Source organism: Quercus robur, chromosome 4 (genome assembly GCF_932294415.1).
Source record: "Quercus robur chromosome 4, dhQueRobu3.1, whole genome shotgun sequence".
Taxonomy (NCBI): domain Eukaryota; kingdom Viridiplantae; phylum Streptophyta; class Magnoliopsida; order Fagales; family Fagaceae; genus Quercus; species Quercus robur.
This window is the reverse complement of record NC_065537.1, coordinates 10591779-10612536: the sequence shown is the minus strand read 5'-3', so window position 1 is coordinate 10612536 and position 20758 is coordinate 10591779. Positions and strand designations below refer to the sequence as shown.

At 35.5% G+C, this 20758-nt stretch overlaps 4 protein-coding genes across 9 annotated transcripts in view; 2 read left to right on the top strand and 2 right to left on the bottom strand.

Annotated features, from left to right (window-relative positions):
• The window catches only part of LOC126720553 (uncharacterized), a 28846-nt gene extending 8088 nt beyond the window's left edge, over positions 1–20758 (bottom strand). The window contains exon 1 of the mRNA XM_050423080.1: positions 20054–20758. Within this exon, the coding sequence (XP_050279037.1) occupies positions 20054–20740 (687 nt within the window). The 5' untranslated portion in view covers positions 20741–20758. The remainder of the gene's footprint in view (positions 1–20053) is intronic.
• Positions 2881–5327, top strand: LOC126720552 (uncharacterized). Of its 4 annotated transcripts, none has more exons than XM_050423078.1 (3): positions 2881–3129; positions 3360–3458; positions 3742–5327. In XM_050423078.1, the coding sequence occupies exon 3, from the start codon at positions 4157–4159 to the stop codon at positions 5078–5080; it is 924 nt and encodes a 307-aa protein (XP_050279035.1). In that variant the 5' UTR covers positions 2881–3129; positions 3360–3458; positions 3742–4156; the 3' UTR covers positions 5081–5327. The 4 variants fall into 4 exon arrangements, with proteins under 4 accessions (XP_050279035.1, XP_050279034.1, XP_050279033.1 ...); XM_050423077.1 differs by having other exon boundaries at positions 3356–3458; XM_050423076.1 differs by lacking the exon at positions 3360–3458.
• Positions 14177–16437, top strand: LOC126720550 (uncharacterized). Of its 3 annotated transcripts, XM_050423074.1 has the most exons (3): positions 14268–14415; positions 14655–14760; positions 14875–16437. In XM_050423074.1, the coding sequence occupies exon 3, from the start codon at positions 14882–14884 to the stop codon at positions 16193–16195; it is 1314 nt and encodes a 437-aa protein (XP_050279031.1). In that variant the 5' UTR covers positions 14268–14415; positions 14655–14760; positions 14875–14881; the 3' UTR covers positions 16196–16437. The 3 variants fall into 3 exon arrangements, with proteins under 3 accessions (XP_050279028.1, XP_050279031.1, XP_050279030.1); XM_050423071.1 differs by lacking the exon at positions 14655–14760 and having other exon boundaries at positions 14177–14415; XM_050423073.1 differs by having other exon boundaries at positions 14655–16437.
• LOC126720551 (uncharacterized) lies at positions 17221–18324 on the bottom strand. Its single transcript, XM_050423075.1, has one exon. The coding sequence runs from the start codon at positions 18252–18254 to the stop codon at positions 17259–17261; it is 996 nt and encodes a 331-aa protein (XP_050279032.1). The 5' UTR covers positions 18255–18324; the 3' UTR covers positions 17221–17258.

The window sequence follows — 20758 nt, the reverse complement described above, 5'->3', positions numbered from 1 at the left end:
ACAATACTTGAAGTAATTGTTACTTTTTATATATTATACTTCATTGCATAATATTTATATTTCCACGCATCGCACAAGTCTGCGGCTAGTTTCCTATAAAAACTGGATGATTCTACAAGTCTTCTATTGGGAATAAATTCTAATCTTAGGTTGCTAAATGCAAATGTAGTAGAAACATAGTGAGAGAGAATAATGGGTTGTGCTCATGGTTAGTGTAATAAGCATGTGATATGATTGTGGGCTTCCTTTATAATAGGATCTTTTGTTACTCTTAGAGCAAACAAAATGACGCCCTTATCCCCACCCAAAATGTTTTCTTATAATGACAAGCTTTATCTTTTAACCTCTAAGAAATGCAATGCAATGGCCAAAGGATATGTCCCTTTAATATTTTGTCTCTAATCAAATAAACAAAGGCTCATGTCCCTTTTAGGTACAGGTTTATATGGAATTCAATTGTTTTCAATTTTTTCTTTTCTCTATAAGAAAGAATCATCAACCTTAACTAACCAAAAAAGAAAAAGAAAAAAAAAGAACCATCAACATTAATTAGAGTTATAAGAAAGAACAAAAATAGGATAACATTTAACAATTAAAGAGAAAAAAAATTAAAAAACAAATCTAAATGGCATTAATCAATGTGGAGTTTTAAAGAACTCTTGGTTTACCTAGAATATAATAGAGAAAATAAAAATGAGACTAATACTAATTCTAGGAAACATATATAGAGAAATAGAAATAAGGATGCTAATTAAAGAACATTGGCAATACCTTCAATCCCGTTTGAAGATTAATCATAGCTCCACTAATTTGCTGACTTTCAACTTTTGGTTGGTATATGTTCAGGCATTCTCCAATGCTGTGAAATTCCTTATTGTCTGGGTTTACTTGAATTCCGGCAAACTACCCGATTAAATTAAGTGAGAAAATGAGCATAATGATTCTAGTGTAGGGAAAAAGAAAAAAAAGAAAAAAAAGGAAAGAATTCCCAAAGATTAGTAATTTGGCATAAATAGAAGAATGTATAAAAATTCATAGAAAAATTGAGAGATAAAGAGAGAGAGAACCTTTTTTTGAATTCCAGCAAACTACTTGATTAAATTAAGTGAGAAAATGAGCATAATGATTCTAGTGTAGAAAAAAGAAAAAAGAAAAGAAAAGAAAGTATTCCCAAAGATTAGTAATTTGGCATAAATAGAAGAATGTATAAAAAAAAAATCATCGAAAATTTGAGAGAGAGAGAGAGAGAGAGAGAGAGAGAGAGAGAACTTTTTTTTGTGAGAGAAAACCATGCATAGGATGGAATAGATAGTTACAAATTTATTGTAAGAGAGTGTGAATAAGAAGAGACAAAATAAAGGAAGACGAAGAGAAAGAAGAAGAATAATATTTATGTAGAGGGTAGTGGGGAGATGAAAAGGTAAGGGTGGAAAAAGGTTGGAAAAAGTGTAAATATTAAAATAAAATAAAAAGTAAATGTTAAAAACAATTATAGGAAAATTGGAAATAAAATGATAATGAGGTGGACACTAATGTGGCTTAACTGGAGCATAGTAACAATAAATGCTACACTTTATCTTTTAGATATATATAGATTTATTTTTACAATTGGTCAGGTTTGGCTTAGGCCATAAGATTTACAAATTCGCCTAACCCGGTACGATCTACCTATATTTAATATATATTTAAAAATATATAAAAACAAGTTTGTTATTTACTCTTTTGCCCCTCTTCCTAAATAAAATCCAAACTCTAAGTTCTCCTGATATAGTTTGTGTTAGTTTGGTGGCATGCTAAGGATTATTTGGTTATAAATTTGTTCTTATTTGTGGTGGTATTTTTCAAATGCTCAATTTAATAATAATAATAATAATAATAATAATAATAATAATAATAGAATTTAAAAAAAAAAAAAAAAACTGTCCAACCCAATCCAACTTGATCTATATGGGTTGCATCCCTGTGATGTGTTGGGTTGGGTTAGATTTTTTTAACCCACCATGGTGGGATAGGTTGAAAAAACCCTTTAGCCCAACCCATGCACACTTCCACTTTCTTGAAGTCGAGGTATTAAGGCTATGTTTGTTTCAACAGAAATTGATTTTTTGAAAATATTTTCCTTATTTGTGGGTGTTTTGGGGTGCCTAAAAGTGTTGGTCAACCGAAATTTGTTGTTGGTTAACTATAAAATAAAGGCACTTTTAGCGTAAATATTTTTACACCTTCTTCTAAGGTCATTTCATTTTTCGTATCACCCAAAACTGATCAACAAAACCTCCACACTCCACCCCCAACCACCATCTTGCACTAATGTCCCCGTTTTTCGGTCGACAACCACCACTGGCCATCACAGTTTTTTATTTATTTATCGATTTTTTTTAATATCTAAAATTCTCTTCTTTTTTTTTTTTTATTATATACTAGTCATAGTATGATTCAGATTCTTATGCAAGAAAATCATATATCATATACAATATAATTCAAAATAATCAAAAAAATATGCCAGACATAAGTTGTCTATCTAGACTTTCCAAAAATAGAAAGTAAGGGCTCGTTTGGTTTAAAAATAACTTAGTTTTCAAAATTCATAACTCAAACCCAAAACTAATTACTCTTAACTCAAATTTCACATTCACTCAAAAATTGCAAAACACTTGTTTGGTTTAAAAACTCAGTCACATATCTCATTCTAATAAGTCAACTTTTTGCCAAAACTATAGACCCCACCTACTAAAAATCAGTTCTTAGTTTTTGAAAACACTCAAATGTTGTTTCCGAATTCTATCACTCAAACTCAAATTTGAGTTTTGAGTGATGGAAACAAGTACTCAAAACCAAGTCAAACATAAATTTTTTTGTAAGACCCATGTGTTTTGGAAACTCTGATGAAAACAGAGTGATATAACTCAAAATCAGTGTGATCCAAACAGGGTCTAAGTCTATCCAAAGTCCAAACTCGGTCAAGCGTATAGAAAGGAATTTGCCTAGCTCAAAACGGCTCCTCTTTCTTTTCTTTTACACTTTCGCTCGAAGAGAACCTTGCGACTTTCCAAAGTGTTTTTTCGAATTTTGGGGAGAAATCTCCAGTCCCCATTTTTCTGCTACGTTTTTTTCACTCAAAATCATCAGGTAATCTTGCTTTCTCTCCTTATTTTTTATTTTATTTTTATTTTTGTAATACTCTAGGATTTAGACTTTCTGTTATGGGTCATGCATTTTGTACTTAAAAGATAGTATTTTTTCCATTCAATGTGGGATTTTTTTTTTTTTCAAGCATTGTTGCATTCATTTACTCTCACTTTTGGTTTTTTTTTTTTTTTTTTTTTTAATATTTAATGTCATGGAACTCAATAAGGCAGTGTCATTTGTACCCACCCTAAAGAGTAAACGACGAATACATAACCCCACCTGCGAGAATCCTGAATGTAATTCAAGAAAACTTCTAGTTCCCACTTTTGGTAATCGGCAAAACTGTTCTTTAGGTTCCTTCTTAAGATTGTACCATATGGATTTTTCCTCAAAGATTGAAGTGTATTTTTTTTTATGTAAATAGTCACATGACTCAATCTTAAAGGGGGAAGCCTAAAGAAAAATACCTAAGATATTGTACCTAGGTATTGTCCTTTGGGAATATACAACAAGTATTTGACAAAATGCTAGACCCTTGTGTGTTGAGCTTAGAGACTAGCAACCCTGCATCATCACTTCTAGCTCATGTTATATGACATTGACTGATCACAGGTAAATTATGGTACCTGGCCATAGGCGTACTGAATCTGCATCCAATGACTTTGATGAGTGTCGTTTCCATGACCTCGATGCCCAGACCTCATACCATGGTTTCTTTTCCAAACGTTGCCTTTATTTGGAACGTGATGTCACCTTGTCTGAACTCCAATTCACTTGTATTCCTCATGTTTTTGAGTCTCGTTGATGGATTTCATTGACCTCTGGTTTTCCTGCACCACCCACGAATCTTGTACATGAGTTTTACTCAAACATCCATGACATAAAAGAGGATGGTTCTTTTTCTGTCAGGGTTCGGAATATCAGCTTTGAGGTCACTCCTGATTTAGTCTCCACAGTTTTAGGAATTCCTCGAGTCCTGGAGTCTCCATATCCATACACTGCTGAGACTGCACCATCCCAAACAGACATGTTGACTCTATTCTGTGGAGAACATACCATTTGGCCTATTGGGATTTCCAAGGTTAAATCTGCATCATTTATCCCTGAATATCAGTGGCTGAACCGTATCATGTGCACCAACCTCTTTCCTATTGCTCACTTGCATACACTCAACGTACCTAGGGCTCAATTGTTGTATGCCCTCATCACTGATGTACCCATTGACATTTGTAGACATATTTGTCAAGCGATCATTGATGCCTTCGAGTCTAACTCGTCGCGTACTGTACTCCCCTTACCTTGCATCATTACTCAGCTCATTGAAGCCCAAAAGGTTTCTATTTGTGCTCAAGATGTGCGGGAAAAACCCTTATCTGCCTTTGGGAGTCGTACACTTCACCTCAGCTCATCTCATATGAAACGTGCAAGGGACAGTGATTTTGATTCCGATGATGACTTGGATCGAGAAATTGATGAGATTGCTAATGCTGTTCCTGCTGAGTCTGGACCATCTACTTCTGGTGCTCAGGCTGCTCATGCAAAGCCCTTATCTAAATGTGCAAGGCAATCTTTTTCTGATTCCGATGATGACTTAAATCGAGAGATTGATGTGATTGCTGATGTTGTTGCTGCTGAGTCCAAACTGTCTGCACCTGGTGCTCAGGCTGCTCTGGCAAAGCCCTTATCTGTGACTGGGAGTAATACAGTTCAGCTCAGTTCATCTCATGTAAAACTTTCAAACCACATTGTCTATGATTCCAATGATGACTTAGATCGAGATATTGATGAGATTGCTGATGCTGTGGCTGCTGAGTCTAGACCGTCTACTTCCAGTGCCGCGCAACCTACGTTATCTAATATGATGAATCTCTTGCATCAGATTCTACCTCGCCTGAATCGTGTTGAACAAGATATTAGAGAGATTAAGGAGTGTCTGGCTAGAGCTCACTGAGACATCCCTTTCTCATTTTGTAACAAAAAGGGTAGTAGGTTTGGCTTTTAGGTTTCTGTGGAGTTAGGAGGTTGATAATTTAGTGATGAACTAGTGTTCTTTGTGAACTTGCTGGTTTTTGTACCTTGTGAACTTTGATGTTTAGTTACAACAGTCTGTTTTTGTACTTAAAACAGACTGTACCTTATACTTCTTGCTTCCTGTAGGTACTTATTATTGTAAATACACATATCAAATTTTGTCCGTACTTTTCTTTTTTCTGATTTGGTCTTAAAATTCCGAAGAATTTAATATTCTTTTTCCCAACTGCCACTTCTATTTACTTTCATGTAACTTTCAGGTGACGATGCTATTATTTACAAGTAATCATGCAAGCAGAGCAATTTTGATCAATGATTGAAATGGTGGCATGCTATGTACCATATTTATTTCTTTTCATAATGTAAGAAACAAATTAATCAATCTCTAAATGAATTAAAATATTGGGTTGCCCCTCAGAGAAAGGAATTCAAGATTTTTAAATTAGGGAACAAGAATTGAGATTGGCATGTAAATCAATCAACTTCCCAAAGACAATCAGAATCCTTACAGCTTTGATATCAATTATGAATTAATATTGTTTGGCTTAAGCCTTTCTGTCTTTACCGGTTAAATAATAATTTTTTTTTTTTTCATTGGGTCAACTCTGTTAGGTGGTCAAGCTTAGCCTTAACCAGGTTCAAGCATTGCATGCTTTCGACTGTTGGACAACCTGAGAATGTGATATCATTTAAAACAGATTTATCTGCATATTTTCTATTCAAAATTGGAGGCTGACAAGGGTATTTTGATATCAAGTATACAAGAGTTAAATAAAATCTTGTACTAAAAATTGATGATCTAGGAAGTGAGATAAGCAGCAAGAAATAAGTGAGAAATTTTTGAGGCAATGAATAGCTTTAGAATCAGAAGTGAAAATATATTTGTCTCATTCATGTACAAGTATATAAGCTGTTTGATTTTGTAATTCTTTACAGACAAAAATGAATGCCCATGAAAATTTTTGGGCTAGTGGTTGAGGATGTTCAGAAGGGAAACTCTAGTTTTGACAGTACTCCTAGAAAGGCATTCAAGCACTTCTTCGAGATCTTGAATGTTTAATTCCAACTTCCTAAGCCAGGTCTGCACATTACCATTAAGCAAAGAGTATCTGCTTGGCTTATGACTGATGAGAGATTGCAATGCTGCATCTACCATCTCAAACTCATTTGCATCTGTCTCTTCACACTCACATGCCACTCTTTTGTGGTGAACTAGCTTGGAAACCAAAGACCAGCTGCTTGACTTTGATTTAGCAATAAAAGTCAGCAGGGATTCAAAGCCAATTAGAGTTGCATCTTCTAGGTCTTTTAACAGGCTAATAATGAGAATATCTTCAGTGTTGTTGTAATTAATCTTAGTTTGCATGCCCTTTAAGATCTTCTTCATTGACTTTTTTACTCCCTTCCTTGATGCCACGTATTTCTCAACCTCCCTCCTGATCTCCATTTTATTGTCTGGTCTTCTGCGCAGAGTTGATTGGAGTTCACGTGTGCGTTCCTTTGTTTGCAACAAGGCATCTCTTGCCATATCACAAACATCCAAGAGCCTGAGAGATCCATCCAACATATCATTAACCAACTTCTCACACTGCTCTTGGGCTAAGGCTTGTGTGAACGGCAATAGGAGCAATTTATCAACACAATCATGCAAATCTTGAAGGCCATTTAGCTTCTGGCATATTGACGTTGATGATGAAGAGGTAGCTTCAAGTTCTCTCAATCTGCTCAATTGGTCATGGAATTCTGAAATGAGAGGGTGTGTTCTAGTGGGTAAGCTGTTAGAGCGAGTGTGTTGATGGGATTTTGAGTTGAAAGTAGAGGCAGCCATGTTTTCCTTCAACAAGAATAGGCCTTGCAGTTGAATGTACAATTTGGTTTAGCAATTTGCACTGTCATCCCTTCAATATATATTCTTTGAGGTTAGGGGGACAAGAGGAATCTCATCCTCCTGGAATATCAATTAGTCATAACATGATTGAGATTGGGATCTGGATCTGGATCTGGATATAAACACACCCTCAGCAATGTTTTTGCAATGTCTCCCTCTAACGAGTTTTCCAACTCATTAAATAAATTCTAAAATCATATATACAATATGTTGCAAAATAATCTTTAGAATATGCAAAACATGAGTGATGTTGACATACATTGAACCATCTCTCCAACTCACTATCTCAGCAATGTTTTTGCAATGTCTCCCCTAACCAGCTCTCCAACTCACATTCAATTACTTTTAATTCAAAAATCGCAATGGAATCTTCCTAACTTTAATTAAAATATACGATTTAACAAAGGACAAGAAAAGGCAACAGCCATTATATTTAGCCTACATGCCTGCCTTCCAGGGAGACAGTAGTCTGTACCCCTCGTGCACACATAAATATCATTAAATTACCTGTTTCATGCAATGCAAAATCTGGAAAATTTCTTCAGTGTACATAGTATTGGTCTTCCTAGTACTACATGCTTTCTGTAGGTTCTTAATTATATACACATGTATCAAAGTCTTTCATACTCTTTCTATGTCCTGAATATTAATATGCTTACAAGATAGAGTATGTCATGGTCAATGTTATTTCTAATGAAACTTTAATTTCTCCCACATTTAGCAGCAATGTTTAGTGTTTAGTATATCTGTACCATGTTGGAGCTTCTATAGAGCTTCACTTTGTCCGCAAGCTGCAGCTCCTGCCTCTAATCACATGTACATGTATAACTGTAAATGCTAGTATGCTGGTTAATGACTTAATCAATTTGATTCTTACATCATTTTTGTGCTATCGGCAGGCAATATCTGGATATGTGACTTACCCATTTCTGTTCATAATGTAGAAAAATTTATTTATTGGGCTGATTCATTATAAACATGGGATGTCCCTGCAGTGAGGATTTTTAACTGCATTTGCACACGAAATTCAAGTAAACCATGTGATACTCAATGATTTTAGATGTGTCCTCATCAGTTTATATGAGACAATTGGAATATTGACAGCTCTGATGTCTTGTTGTCCCTTCTGTTTTTATGTTCAACTGCCTAAAGTGGAGGAGCTTGGTCCTTAACCAGATTCAAGCCCTGCATTCTCTAAATGCAAAGAGTTATATGTTGAGCAGAAATTGGAACCCATAGGCTGGTTTGCCAAAATATTCTAAGGGACCAAATTTAAATTTCAATGACTCAAACTACCTCCTTCTATTAATTAATTTCACAAGTTCTTATGGATTGAAAGTTGACGAGAGATTTTTGATTTTAAGAGGTATTTTGTGAGAACAATATCCTAGAATTTATAAAAATTGAGCCATTCATGCGCATGAAATGAATACTCATAGAATAGAATTCAGTAGTGACATGAGCAAATATTTGTAAATGGCAGTGGATTGACTTTGAAGTAGAAGAGCAAATATATGTGTTTTGCATTCATGTATTTATAAAAAATGAGGAGGTCTATCAACTTGTACAAATTTACAGACAAAAATGGATGCCCATGATGATTTCAGGGCTAGTGGTTGTGGATGTTGAGAAAGGAAACTTGGATCTTGACTAGACGCCTAGACAAACATTCAAGCACATCTTCGACATCTTGAATGCTTGACTCCAGCTTCCCCATCCGGTTCTGCACATTCTGAACGTGGATGGAGTAATCAGATTTTCTTGTCTTGTGACTAATGAGAGTTTGTAATGCCGCATCTACCTTCTCAAATTCATTTGCATCTGTTTCTTTACCCTCACATTCTATTCTCTTGGGTGTACCAACTTGGAAACTACATACCAGCTGCTTGATTTTGATTGCGATTTTTGTCCAGCGATGGAGGTCAAGAGTGATTCAAAAACCAAGATAGTTACTGCCTCTAGTTCTTTTAACAAGCTAACAATGGCAAGATCTTCATTTTTCTTAGAGTTCAAATTAGTTTTCATGCCCTTTAAGGCCTTCTGCATTGCCTTTTTTACCACCTTCCTAGAGGCCAAGTATTTTTCAACCTCCCTTGCGAGCTCCATTTTACTGCCATGTCTTCTGCGCAGGGTTGATTGAAGTTCATGTGTGCATTCCTTTGTTTGCAACAATGCATCCCGTGCAATACCACACACATCCAAGAGCTTGAGAGACCCATCCAACAGCTCATTAAACCATTTCTGATTCTGCTCTTGGGCTAAGGCTTGTGCAAAAGGCAACAGGAGCAAGTTATCAACACAGCCATTCAAATCCTGAAGGCCAAATATTTTCTGGCTTAATGATGCTGATAATGAAGTGGTTGCTTCAGAACATCTCAATCTGCTCAATTGGTTGTCGAATTCTAAAATGAGTGAGTGTGCTCTGGTGGGAAAGCTGTTAGAGCGAAAATGATTTGTAACATGATTTTGATCTGGACCTAGACACTCTCTCAGTATTGTCTATGCAGTGTCTCCCTCATGCCAGCCTTCCAACTCAGTATCCAATTATTTTATGCTTCTTCTCTTACAGGAGCACCTTTGCAGAAGATAGCCCTACATATTGAATTGGGAAATTATCTGTTAAATATGCAACACATAAGCAGTGTTGACACCATCCCTTCTAACACAACAAAGGGCAAAGCTCGTCTATCCAGTTTGGCATGCCTGCCTTCCTGGGAACCAAAGGCTACAGCACGACACTTATTAAATTGCTAGTGATGGTCATGGTTATATATGGAAGAACTTCTTTGTTTTGTAATGTAATTTTTTCTATATTTCTGATAATTAAATGGTGTAATTATGTTGTAATATTGTTATATTATAGTTGCACACATAACACATTGCATGGTGCTTTGTATGGTGAATGATAAATTAACAATTTATGTAATATACATGCTTAAAAGGAAGATGGTACAGACTTGATCCAATCTTAAATTCATTGTTGTCCCTTTTGTCTCTCTCTCTATATGTAGATTTTTTAAAGTAGAGGGAAACTTTAATGTATATCTCCCCTTGTTTTGTATGCAGATTCATTGTTTTTTGTATCGTAGTCATTCTTGGAACAACTTCATATATTTAGAGTATCTAAAATCACAAGTCAAATTCTGTTACTTTTTATTGGGGAGATCAAACCTTTGGGAGACTCCAATTGAGGCCATCTTCCAATCAATACCACTTTTTGGACACAATAGTTTAATAAGGATCAGGCCATCTTCCTTGTTCTGGATTTTACTAGCAGTTGTAAGGATAATTACAAGCACTCTATAAACAAAATGGTAACTTATTGATTTTCTAGTCCTTACTAGCCACTGTAGCTATTAAAAAATATGTAAACAATTTTTTGAAGTTAAGACTTAAGATGTCGAATCTCATTATTCTCATAATGGTGAAGTTATATGTTGCGTTCAATAGCAGTTTTTCAAGTGTGTGAATTCTTGCAAATAAAACTTGTTTACTAATAAGCTAATTCATCACTTCCAAAAATATCCACTTGTCTTCTGAAGATTAGGAGTTCAGCTAAGAATAAATAACTCTACTATATGTTAACTAAACCAAGAATTTATTTCTTGTAATTGAAATTTTTTTGCAGTATAAAAGAAATCCAACAAATAATAATGCTCAGTTGTAAATTCATCTCGTTACATACACTTATTTTTTGGGAGTCAGGGTATTAAGGGTATGTTTGTTTCAACAAAAATTGTTTTTTAGAAAATAATTTCCTCATTTGCAGGTGTTTGGGGTGACTAAAAGTATTGGTCAACCAAAAATTGTTTTTGATTAACTATAAAATAAAAACCAACCGAAAATTGGTCTAGCAAAAAATGTTTTACACTTCCATTTGTGGTCATTTCATTTTCCGCCTCACCCAAAACTCATTGACAAAACCTCCACACTCCATTCCCCAACCGCCCAATTGGCCAACCACCATCCCGCACTAATGTCCCCAGTTTCCAGTTGCCAACCACCATCGATTATCAATCATGATTGTTTTTATTTAAAATTCTCATTTTTTTTTTTAACATTTACACTTTCATTTGCAATCATTTCATTTTCCGACTTACCCAAAATTCATCAACTAACCTTCACACCCCACCACCCACTATTAGCCACCCAACCACGACCACCGCCCACTAATGTTCCAAGTCCCTAGTCACCAACTACAGCCGCCAGCACCAATAGTTGATCACGTTTTAAAAAAAAACAAATCTAAAAATCACCTTTTATTTATTTATTATTATATGTGTTTGAAAGATGAAAAAATGTGAAAGACTAGTGGAAAATATATTTTTCATAACATTTTCAAGAGCTAGCGCAACTAAACACTTGATTTTTTTTTTTTGGAAATTATTTTCCAACAAACCAAAAAAAAAAAAAAAAAACCTTAAATGTTTAAATTTAATTATGATAACTTTGTGTTTTATCTCATTATGAATCAATTAGGCCTTTCGAAGCTATAATCAATTAAGTATGCAATTCTGTTTACATGTGTGATTCCAAAATCTAAATAGTGGCAAGGGATATGGTGTTAAAATAAACCAAGGTGTTTATCTCAATATGATTACCAAAAAAAAAAAATTAAAATTACTTTTTAATACATTTTTACTTAATCATTTATCAAAAATTAGTCTCTTCTTGATTTTTCATGATGAATGGAGACTTTTGGGGCTCTTTGCATTGTCAGGCCAGTCATTCAGTAATAAATGCGACTGTATCAGGTAGGTGAGCTTCTTTAATGTGGAGGTGACTATAGAATCATCAGGAAGCTTCCGTAGACAATCTCATATGTCCCATAATCCTTCCTTGGTAGCTTGGATAATGCTTCATCCTAATCTGCTTGGTAACCGCCTTATCCTTAAATGGGGTTCTAGTCAAATTTATGTCCTTGGACTCAAGGTGATATATTGCTCACTTGAGGTCCAAGGTTTGACTTTGACTTTGTCTTTAGGGCTTGCCCTCAAAGGCTTGTGTTGGGCTTATTTTGCCCATGGCCCAAGTGGCCCAAGGTTGTTTGGGCCTTAAATGAAACCATCTCCTTACAATAGTCACCATGATCTTACACCCATTTACTTCATGGGATGAGATCAAGGGAAAATACCGGGGGTCGCTCCAAAATTTCGTATTTGACATTGATGAGTGTAACAGTTTAGAGCATTAATTAGCATCAGTATGTGCAAAAGTTTCTTTCTCTTTTACAATAAAAACCTACTTTTTTTCTATTTTACACAATCAATTTGCAAAAACACCCGCATCAAACTATCTATAATACACCCTTTTTTATTAAAATAATATTTTTTCACCTTTTTATTACTCCCTCCGTCCCACTTTGTTTGTCCTGTTTGAAAAGTCAAACTTTTTAAGGAAACATCATTTATTGTATTGTCTACATTTTAAAAATGTATAAGTTTCCAAAACTACCATTAAATAAATTTATCAAAAAATTAAATTAGTAAATTAATAGGGGTATAATAGGAACATTAGTAAATTAATAACTTTTATTTTTAGAAACAGGACAATATTTTGGGACATCCCAAAATGGAATAGAGGACAAACAAAGTGGGACGGAGGGAGTATTATTTCCCTTACCTGGCCCCACCACCTTACCTCACTTCTTTGAAACACTCTCTCTCTTTCTTTTTCTCCTTCTTTCTACTTGCTTCTTTCTTCTTCTCCTTCTTTCTTCTTCTACGTTTTTCTTCTTTAGCATCTTCTTTCTTTCTTTCTTCTTCTTCTTCTTCTTCTTCTTTTGCTATTCTTTCTTTCTTCTTCTTTTTTTTCATTTCTAAAAAAAAAAATTGTTTCTCTTTCTCCCCCTCTCTTTCTCTATCAAATCAGTGCTCTCTTCAAATCTGAAAAAAAAAAAAAAAAAAAAAAAAAAAAAAAAAAAAAAAAAAAAAAAAAAAAAAAAAATCTCTCTACCAAGATTCCATGGCTCAATACATTCATACTCTCTCTCTCATGGTGGTAGCAAGCTTGGGTTTTGGGTTGATTTGTATTTTGCCAAATGGGTTTTCTGTTGTGTTTTATTTTGAGTTGATTTTAAGTTGGGTTTGTGATGATTTTCATTAATTTTGAGTTGATTGTGTTTGGATTAAATTGATGTTATAATGGGTTGGTTGTGGTGGTGGTGGTGGTTGATTAGTTGTGATGGTCGGCTGCTTCTTCTTCTTCTTCTTGGCATTGAAGAGTGGGTGAGAGAGAGTCTAACAAGGCAAGGGAGAGGAGAGAGAAAAAAACATAAAATAACAGATAGAAGAGCTACATTAACTGTGCATAATTGCTTTTTTTTTTTTTTTTTTTTGCTCAAAATGTGTAAAATGAGCCATTTTTTTTTTTATTTTGCAAGACTTTACACATGCTAATGCTCTTCGATTTCCAAGCTACTGTGCCACTTGTTAGTATCTGGGTGGTAGATGCCAAAAGGTGGAGCGTGTAGTGGGGGGAACCCAAGCGACATGGTTTGCTTTTCCCGCTTGTATCTTGTTCTACTTAAGGCAATGTCTACCCCATCTTCTCCATTTTTGCTCTGTTTCATCACTTCCTCTTAAGACCCTTCATTTTGCGAAGTTCCGGCCAATTTCTTTTGCTGCTCTTTACCTTTGGCTTGTATGAATGGCAATAGAATAGGAGCCATTTATTAACACAACCATGCAAATTTTAAAGGCCATTTAGTTTATACATGGATAGATGAACTCTTATATATTTACATTGTACTTGCAATGTAAATTTAACAAAACGTGGCAAAAATTATACACATTTGCAAAAAGTGTATAATAGTCACCATTTTTTTTTGCAAATGAGTACAATATTGCCATTTTTAATTTTTCTACAATATAAATTTATATTATACTGTACAATATAAAAAAAGAATTTCCTTTTCTCACATATTGCCATTGACATTAAATAAGTTGTGTTTCAATTTGCTCAATAGGCCATCCCTTTCATATCAAAATTTCTTTTTATGGGACATATCAAATTATTAATAGGCCACAACAAGATTACGATTACTTTTAAATTCAAAGTCGCAGCATGCTTCCCATGCAAAATAATCAATATATATAAATCCTATACAATATGGTTCAAAATAATCTATAAAATATGCCAGACATGAATAGTCTATCTGGGCTTCCCAAAAATAGAAAGCAGTCTAACCAAACTCGCTCCAGCGTGTATATAAAGGAGTTTGCCTATTCCAGAAATGGCTCCTCTTCTTTTCTTTTACGCTTTCGCTCGAAAACAACACTGCCACTTTCCCATGTGTTTTTTCAACTTCCGGTGAGAAATCTCCAATCCCATCTCTTCTGCTACGATTTTTCACCCAATATCATCAGGTAATCTTTCTTTCTCTCCTTATTTTCTTTCTAAGACTCTAGGATTAAGAATGGATCAGTACTTCCAATTTCTTTCATTCAAAGCTCAAATCTTAGGCTTTGTGTTATGGGTATTGCATTTTGTACTTAAAGATAGTATTTTATCATTCAATGTGAGATTTTTTTCAAGCATCGTTGCATTAATTTATTCTCACTTTTGGTATTTTTTTTAATAAATTTTTTTATGTCGTGGAACTCAGGCAGTGTTATTTGGACCACACCTGAAGAGTGAACCACGAATACACGACCCCACGTGCCATAATCTTGAATCAGATAATCTAAGAAAACTTCTAGCTCCCTCTTTTGGTAATATACGACAAGTGTTTGACAAAATTCTGAACTCATGTGTTTTGAGCTTAGAGTCTAGCAACCTTGGATAATCACATCTAGCTCATGTTATATGACATTGACTGATCACAGGTGCATTATGGCCCTTCGCAGTAGGCGTACTGTATCTGCATCCAATGACCTCGATGTCCAAACCTCGTACCACGGTGTCTTTTCCAAACGCCGCCTTTATCTGGAACGTGATGTCACCTTGTCTGAACTCCAATTCACTTGCATTCCTCGTGTTTTTGAGTCTCGTGGATGGATTTCATTGACTTCTGGTTTTCCTGCACCGCCCATGAACCTTATACATGAGTTTTACTCAAACATCCATGACATAAAAAAGGATGGTTCTTTTTCTGTCACGGTTCGGAATATCAGATTTGAGGTCACTCCTGATTTAGTCTCCACTGTTTTAGGAATTCCTCGAGTCATGGAGTCTCCATATCCATACACTGCTGAGACTGCGCCATCCCAAACAGATATGTTGACTCTATTCTGTGGAGAAAAAACCATTTGGCCTAATGGGGTTTCTAATGTTAAATCTGCATCATTTATCCCTGAATATCAGTGGCTGAGCCGTATCATGTGCACCAACCTGTTTCCTATTGCTCACTTGCATACACTCAATGTACCTAGGGCTCAATTGTTGTATGCCCTCATCACTGATGTACCCATTGACATTTGTAGACATATATGTCAAGTGATTATACATGCCTTTGAGTCGTCACGTACTGTACTCCCCTTCCCTTGTGTCATTACTCAACTTATTAAAGCCAAAATGGTTCCCATTCGTCCTCAGGACATTCGGGCAAAGCCCTTATCTGCCATTGGGAGTCATACACTTCAACTGAGCTCATCTCACATGAAACGTGCAAAAGAAAGTGATTTTGAATCTGATGATGACTTGGATCGAGAAATTGATGAGATTGCTATTGCTGTTGCTGCTGAGTCCAAACCATCTATATCTGGTGCTCAGGCTACTCTAGCAAAGCCCTTATCTAAACGTGCAAGGCAATCTGAATCTGATTTTGATGATGACTTAGATCGAGAGATTGATGATGTTGTTGCTGCTAAGTCCAAACTGTCTACATCTGGTGCTCAAGCTGCTCTGGCAAAGCCCTTATTTGCCACTGGGAGTAGTACACTTCAGCTCAGTTCATCTCATGTAAAACGTTCTAATCAGATTGTCTGTGATTCCGATGATGACTTAGATCGAGATATTGATGAGATTGCAGATGCTATGGCTGCTGAGTCCAGACCGTCTACATCCGGTGCTGCACAACCTACATTATCTGATATGATGGATCTCCTGCAGCAGATTCTACCTTGCTTGCATCAGATTCTACCCCGCCTAAATCGTATTGAACAAGATATTAAAGAGATTAAGGAGCATCAGACTAGAGCTCATTGAGATATCCCTTTCTCATTTCATAACAAAAAGGGGAGTAGGTTTGGCTTTTTGGTTTCAGGGTGTTAGGAGTTGATAATTTAGTGATGTATCTATGTTCTTTGTGAACTTTCAGATTTTTGTACCTTTTGAACTTTGATGTTTAGATATAACCGTCTGTTTTTGTTCTTAAAACAGACTGTACCTTATACTCCTCGCTTCCTGTTGGTTCCGAATATTGCAAATATACGTTTCATTTTCTTTCAGACTTTTCTTTTTTCTTGATTTGGCCTTAAAATTCCCAAGAATTAATTTTTCTTTTGCCCAACTGCCACTTTTAACTACTTTCATGTAACTTTCAGGGGACCATGCTATTATTTACGTTTAAGCATGCAAGCAGAGCAATTTTTATCAATGATTGAAATGGTGGTAGGCTATGTAACTTATTTCGTTTCATATTGTAGAAAGACAAATTAATCAATCCCTAAATGAATAAAATATTGGACTGTCCCCCAGAGAAAGGCATTCAAGTTTTTTAAATTCATAGGGAAAGAAGATTTGATAGTGCATGTGAATCTAATTAATTTTAGTTCTTTGTTATTCAACTTCCCAAAGACAATCGGAATCATTGCAGCTCTGATGTCAATTATAAATTAATATTGTTTGCCTTAAGACTTTCTGTCTTTAACTGTTAAATAAATAATATTTTCTTTCATTGTGTAAATTCAGTTAGGTGGTCAAGCTTGGCCTTAACCAGGTTCAAGCCTTTCATGATCTTGACTATTGGACATCCCAAAAATGTGAGATCATTTAAAACAGATTTATCTGCATATTTTTTATCCTAGCCAAAATTGGAAGCTGACAAGAGTATTTTAATATCAAGTATTCAAGAATTAAATAAAATCTTGTACTAAAATTAGATGATCTAGGAAGAGAGTTAAGCAGCAAGAAATAAGCGAGAAAATTTTTAAGCCAATGAATAGCTTTAGAATCAGAAGTGAAAATAAATTTGATTCATGTACATGTATATAAGCTGTATGATTTTGTAATTGTTTACAGACAAAGTACGCCCCTGACAATTTTCGGGCTAGTGGTTGAGGATATTCAGAAGGGAAACTCTAGTTTTGACAATACTCCTAGAAAGGCATGCAAGCACTACTTCAAGATCTTGAATGTTTAATTCCAACTTCCCGAGCCCAGTCTGCACATTATCAATAAGCAAAGAGAAATCAGATTTGCTTGGCTTGTGACTGATGAGTGATTGCAATGCTTCATCCACCATCTCAAACTCATTTGCATCTGTTTCTTTACACTCACATGCCACTCTTTTGTGGTGAACTAGCTTGGAAACCAAAGACCAGCTGCTTGACTTTGTTTGCAACTTTGATTTACCAATAAAAGTCAACAGGGATTCAAATCCAATGAGAGTTGCAGCTTCTAGGTCTTTTAACATGCTAATAATGAGAATATCTTCGGTGTTCTTGTAAATAAACTTAATTTGCATGCTCTTTAAGATCTTCTTCATTGCCTTTTTTACTCCCTTTCTTGAGGCCAAGTATTTCTCAACCTCCCCTGTGATCTCCATTTTATAGCCTTGTCTTCTGCGCAGAGTTGATTGGAGTTCACGTGTGCATACCTTTGTTTGCAACAAGGCATCTCTTGCCATATCACAAACATCCAAGAGCCTGAGTGATCCATCCAAAATCTCATTAACTGATTTCTCACACTGCTCTTGGGCTAATGCTTGTGTGAATGGCAATAGGAGCAACTTATCAACACAATCATGCAAATCTTGAAGGCCATTTAGCTTCTGGCATATAGATGTTGATGATGAAGAGGTTGCTTCAAGATCTCTTGATCTGCTCAATTGGTCATTGAATTCTGAAATGAGAGGGTGTGTTCTAGTGGGTAAGCTGTTTGAGCGAGTGTGTTGATGGGATTTTGAGTTGAAATTAGAGGCAGTCATGTTTTCCTTCAACAAGAAATAGGCCTTGCAGTTGAATGTACAATTTGGTTTAGCAATTTGCAGTGGCTTCCCTTCAATATATATTTTTTGAGGTGAGGGGGACATGAGGAATCTCATCCTCCTGGAATATCAATCAGTCATAACATGATTGAGATTGGGATCTGGATCTAGATATAAACACACACTCAGCAATGTTTTTGCAATGTCTCCCTCTCACCAGTTCTCCAACTCATTATATAAACTCTAAAATCACAGTACTACTTTCATATCAGATAATCATATATACAATACGTTGCAAAATAATCCATAGAATATTCAAGACATGAGTGGTGTTGACCTACATTGAACCTGCTCTCCAACTCATTATGTCAGTAATGTTTTTGCAATGTCTCCTCTAACCAGCTCTTTAACTCACAATCAATTACTTTTAAATTCAAAAATCACAATGGAATCTTCATAAATTTCTTTAAAAATACGTTATAACAAAGGACAAGAAAAGGCAATAGCCATTATATTTAGCCTACATGCCTGCCTTCCAGGCAGACAGTAGTCTGTACCCCTCGTGCACACATAAATATCATTAAATTACCAGTTTCATGCAATGCGAAATCTGGAAAATTTCTTCACTGTATGTAGTATTGGTCTTCCTGGTACTACTTGCTTCCTGTAGGTTCTTAATTATATACACACGTATCAAATTCTTTCATACTCTATGTTTGTCCTGAATATTATTATGCTTACAAGATTGAGTATGTTATGGTCTGTGTTATTTCTAGAGAAACTATAATTTCCCCCGCATTTAGCATTTAGATATGTTCCAAGTTGAATTTCAAAAGACCTTCACTTTATCCATATGCTGCAGCTTCTGTCTTCAATCATATGTACATGTATAACTTTACTGTAAACACTAGTTTGCTGCTTAGTGATTTAATTGGTTAGTCAATTTGATTGCTATATCATTTTTGTGCCATAGGCAGGCAAGATCTGGATATATGGCATCTCCATTTCTGTTCATAATGTAGAAAATTTTATTTATTGGGCTGATTCATTATAAACATGGGTTGTCCCTACAGTCAGGATTTTTAATTGCATAAGCACACTAAATTCAATTAAGCCATGTGATTCTCAATGATTTTAGATGTGTATTCATCATTTTATTTGAGACAATTGGAATATTGACAGCTCTGATGTCTTGTTGTCCTTTCTGTTTTTATGTTCAACTGCCTAAAGTGGAGGACCTTGGCCCTTAACCAGATTCAAGCCCTGTATTCTCTAAATGGACAGCGTTGTATGTGGAGCAGAAATTGGAACCCATAGGCTGGATTGCTAAAATATTCTAAGGGACCAAATTTAAATGACTCAAACCACCTCCTTCTATTAATTAATTTCACAAGTTCTTATGGATTGAGGTAGTGAGATGATCATTTACTATATTTATGTTATCAAATTTTGAACAGTTGACTTGAGATTTTAGATTTTACGAGGTATTTTGTGAGAAAAATATCCTAGAATTTATAAAAAATTGAACCATTCATGCACTTGAATTGAATACTCTTAGAATATAATTCAATTGTGACATGAGCCAGTATTTGTCAAAGGCAGTGGATTGACTTAGAAGTTGAAGAGCAAACGTGTTTTTCATTCATGTATTTTTACAGAAAGAGAAGGTCTATCAACTTGTACAAATTTACAGACAAAAATGGATGCCCATTATTATTTCAGGGCTAGTGGTTGTGGATGTTGAGAAAGGAAACTCGGGTCTTGACTAGACGCCTAGACAAACATTCAAGCACCTCTTCAATATCTTGAATGCTTGACTCCAGCTTCCCCATTGCGTTCTGTACATTCTGAACATGGATGGAGTAATCAGATTTGCTTGGCTTGTGGCTAATGAGAGTTTTTAATGCCAGATCTACCTTCTCAAATTCATTTGCATCTGTTTCTTCACCCTCACATGCTATTCTCTTGGGCTGTACCAGCTTGGAAACTACAAACCAGCTGCTTGATTTTGATTGCAGCTTTGGTCCATCTATGAAGGTCAAGAGTGATTCAAAAACCAAGATAGTTACAGCCTCTAGCTCTTTTAACAAGCTAACAATGGCAAGATCTTCATTTTTCTTAGAGTTCAACTTAGTTTGCATGCCCTTTAAGGCCTTCTGCATTGCCTTTTTTATCATCTTCCTAGAGGCCGAGTATTTTTCAACCTCCCTCACAAGCTCTATTTTACTGCCCTGTCTTCTGCGCATGGTTGATTGAAGTTCACGAGTGCATTCCTTTGTTTGCAACAATGCATCCCTTGCAATACCACACACATCCAAGAGCCTGAGAGATCCATCCAACAGCTCATTAAACCATTTCTGATTCTGCTCTTGATCTAAGGCTTGTGCAGAAGGCAACAGGAGCAAGTTATCAACACAGTCATTCAAATCCTGAAGGCCAATTAGTTTCTGGCTTAATGATGCTGATGATGAAGAGGTTGCTTCAGAACATCTCAATCTGCTCATTTGGTCATTGAATTCTGAAATGAGAGGGTGTGCTCTGGTGGGAAAGCTGTTAGAGTGAAAATGGTGAAAGGAGGTTTGGTTGACAGGAGAGGCAGCCATGTTTTCCTAAAACAGGAA

What these genes read in the sequence shown, in the direction of transcription:
- LOC126720552 (XM_050423076.1), top strand. Translation starts at nt 4,157, where the DNA reads ATGTTGACTCTATTCTGTGGAGAACATACCATTTGGCCTATTGGGATT.
- LOC126720550 (XM_050423071.1), top strand. Translation starts at nt 14,183, where the DNA reads ATGCCAGACATGAATAGTCTATCTGGGCTTCCCAAAAATAGAAAGCAG. An exon ending in TTTTCACCCAATATCATCAG is followed by an intron (nt 14,416 to 14,874) that starts GTAATCTTTCTT and finishes GACTGATCACAG; the next exon opens with GTGCATTATGGCCCTTCGCA.
- LOC126720551 (XM_050423075.1), bottom strand. Translation starts at nt 18,254, where the DNA reads ATGAGATTCCTCATGTCCCCCTCACCTCAAAAAATATATATTGAAGGG.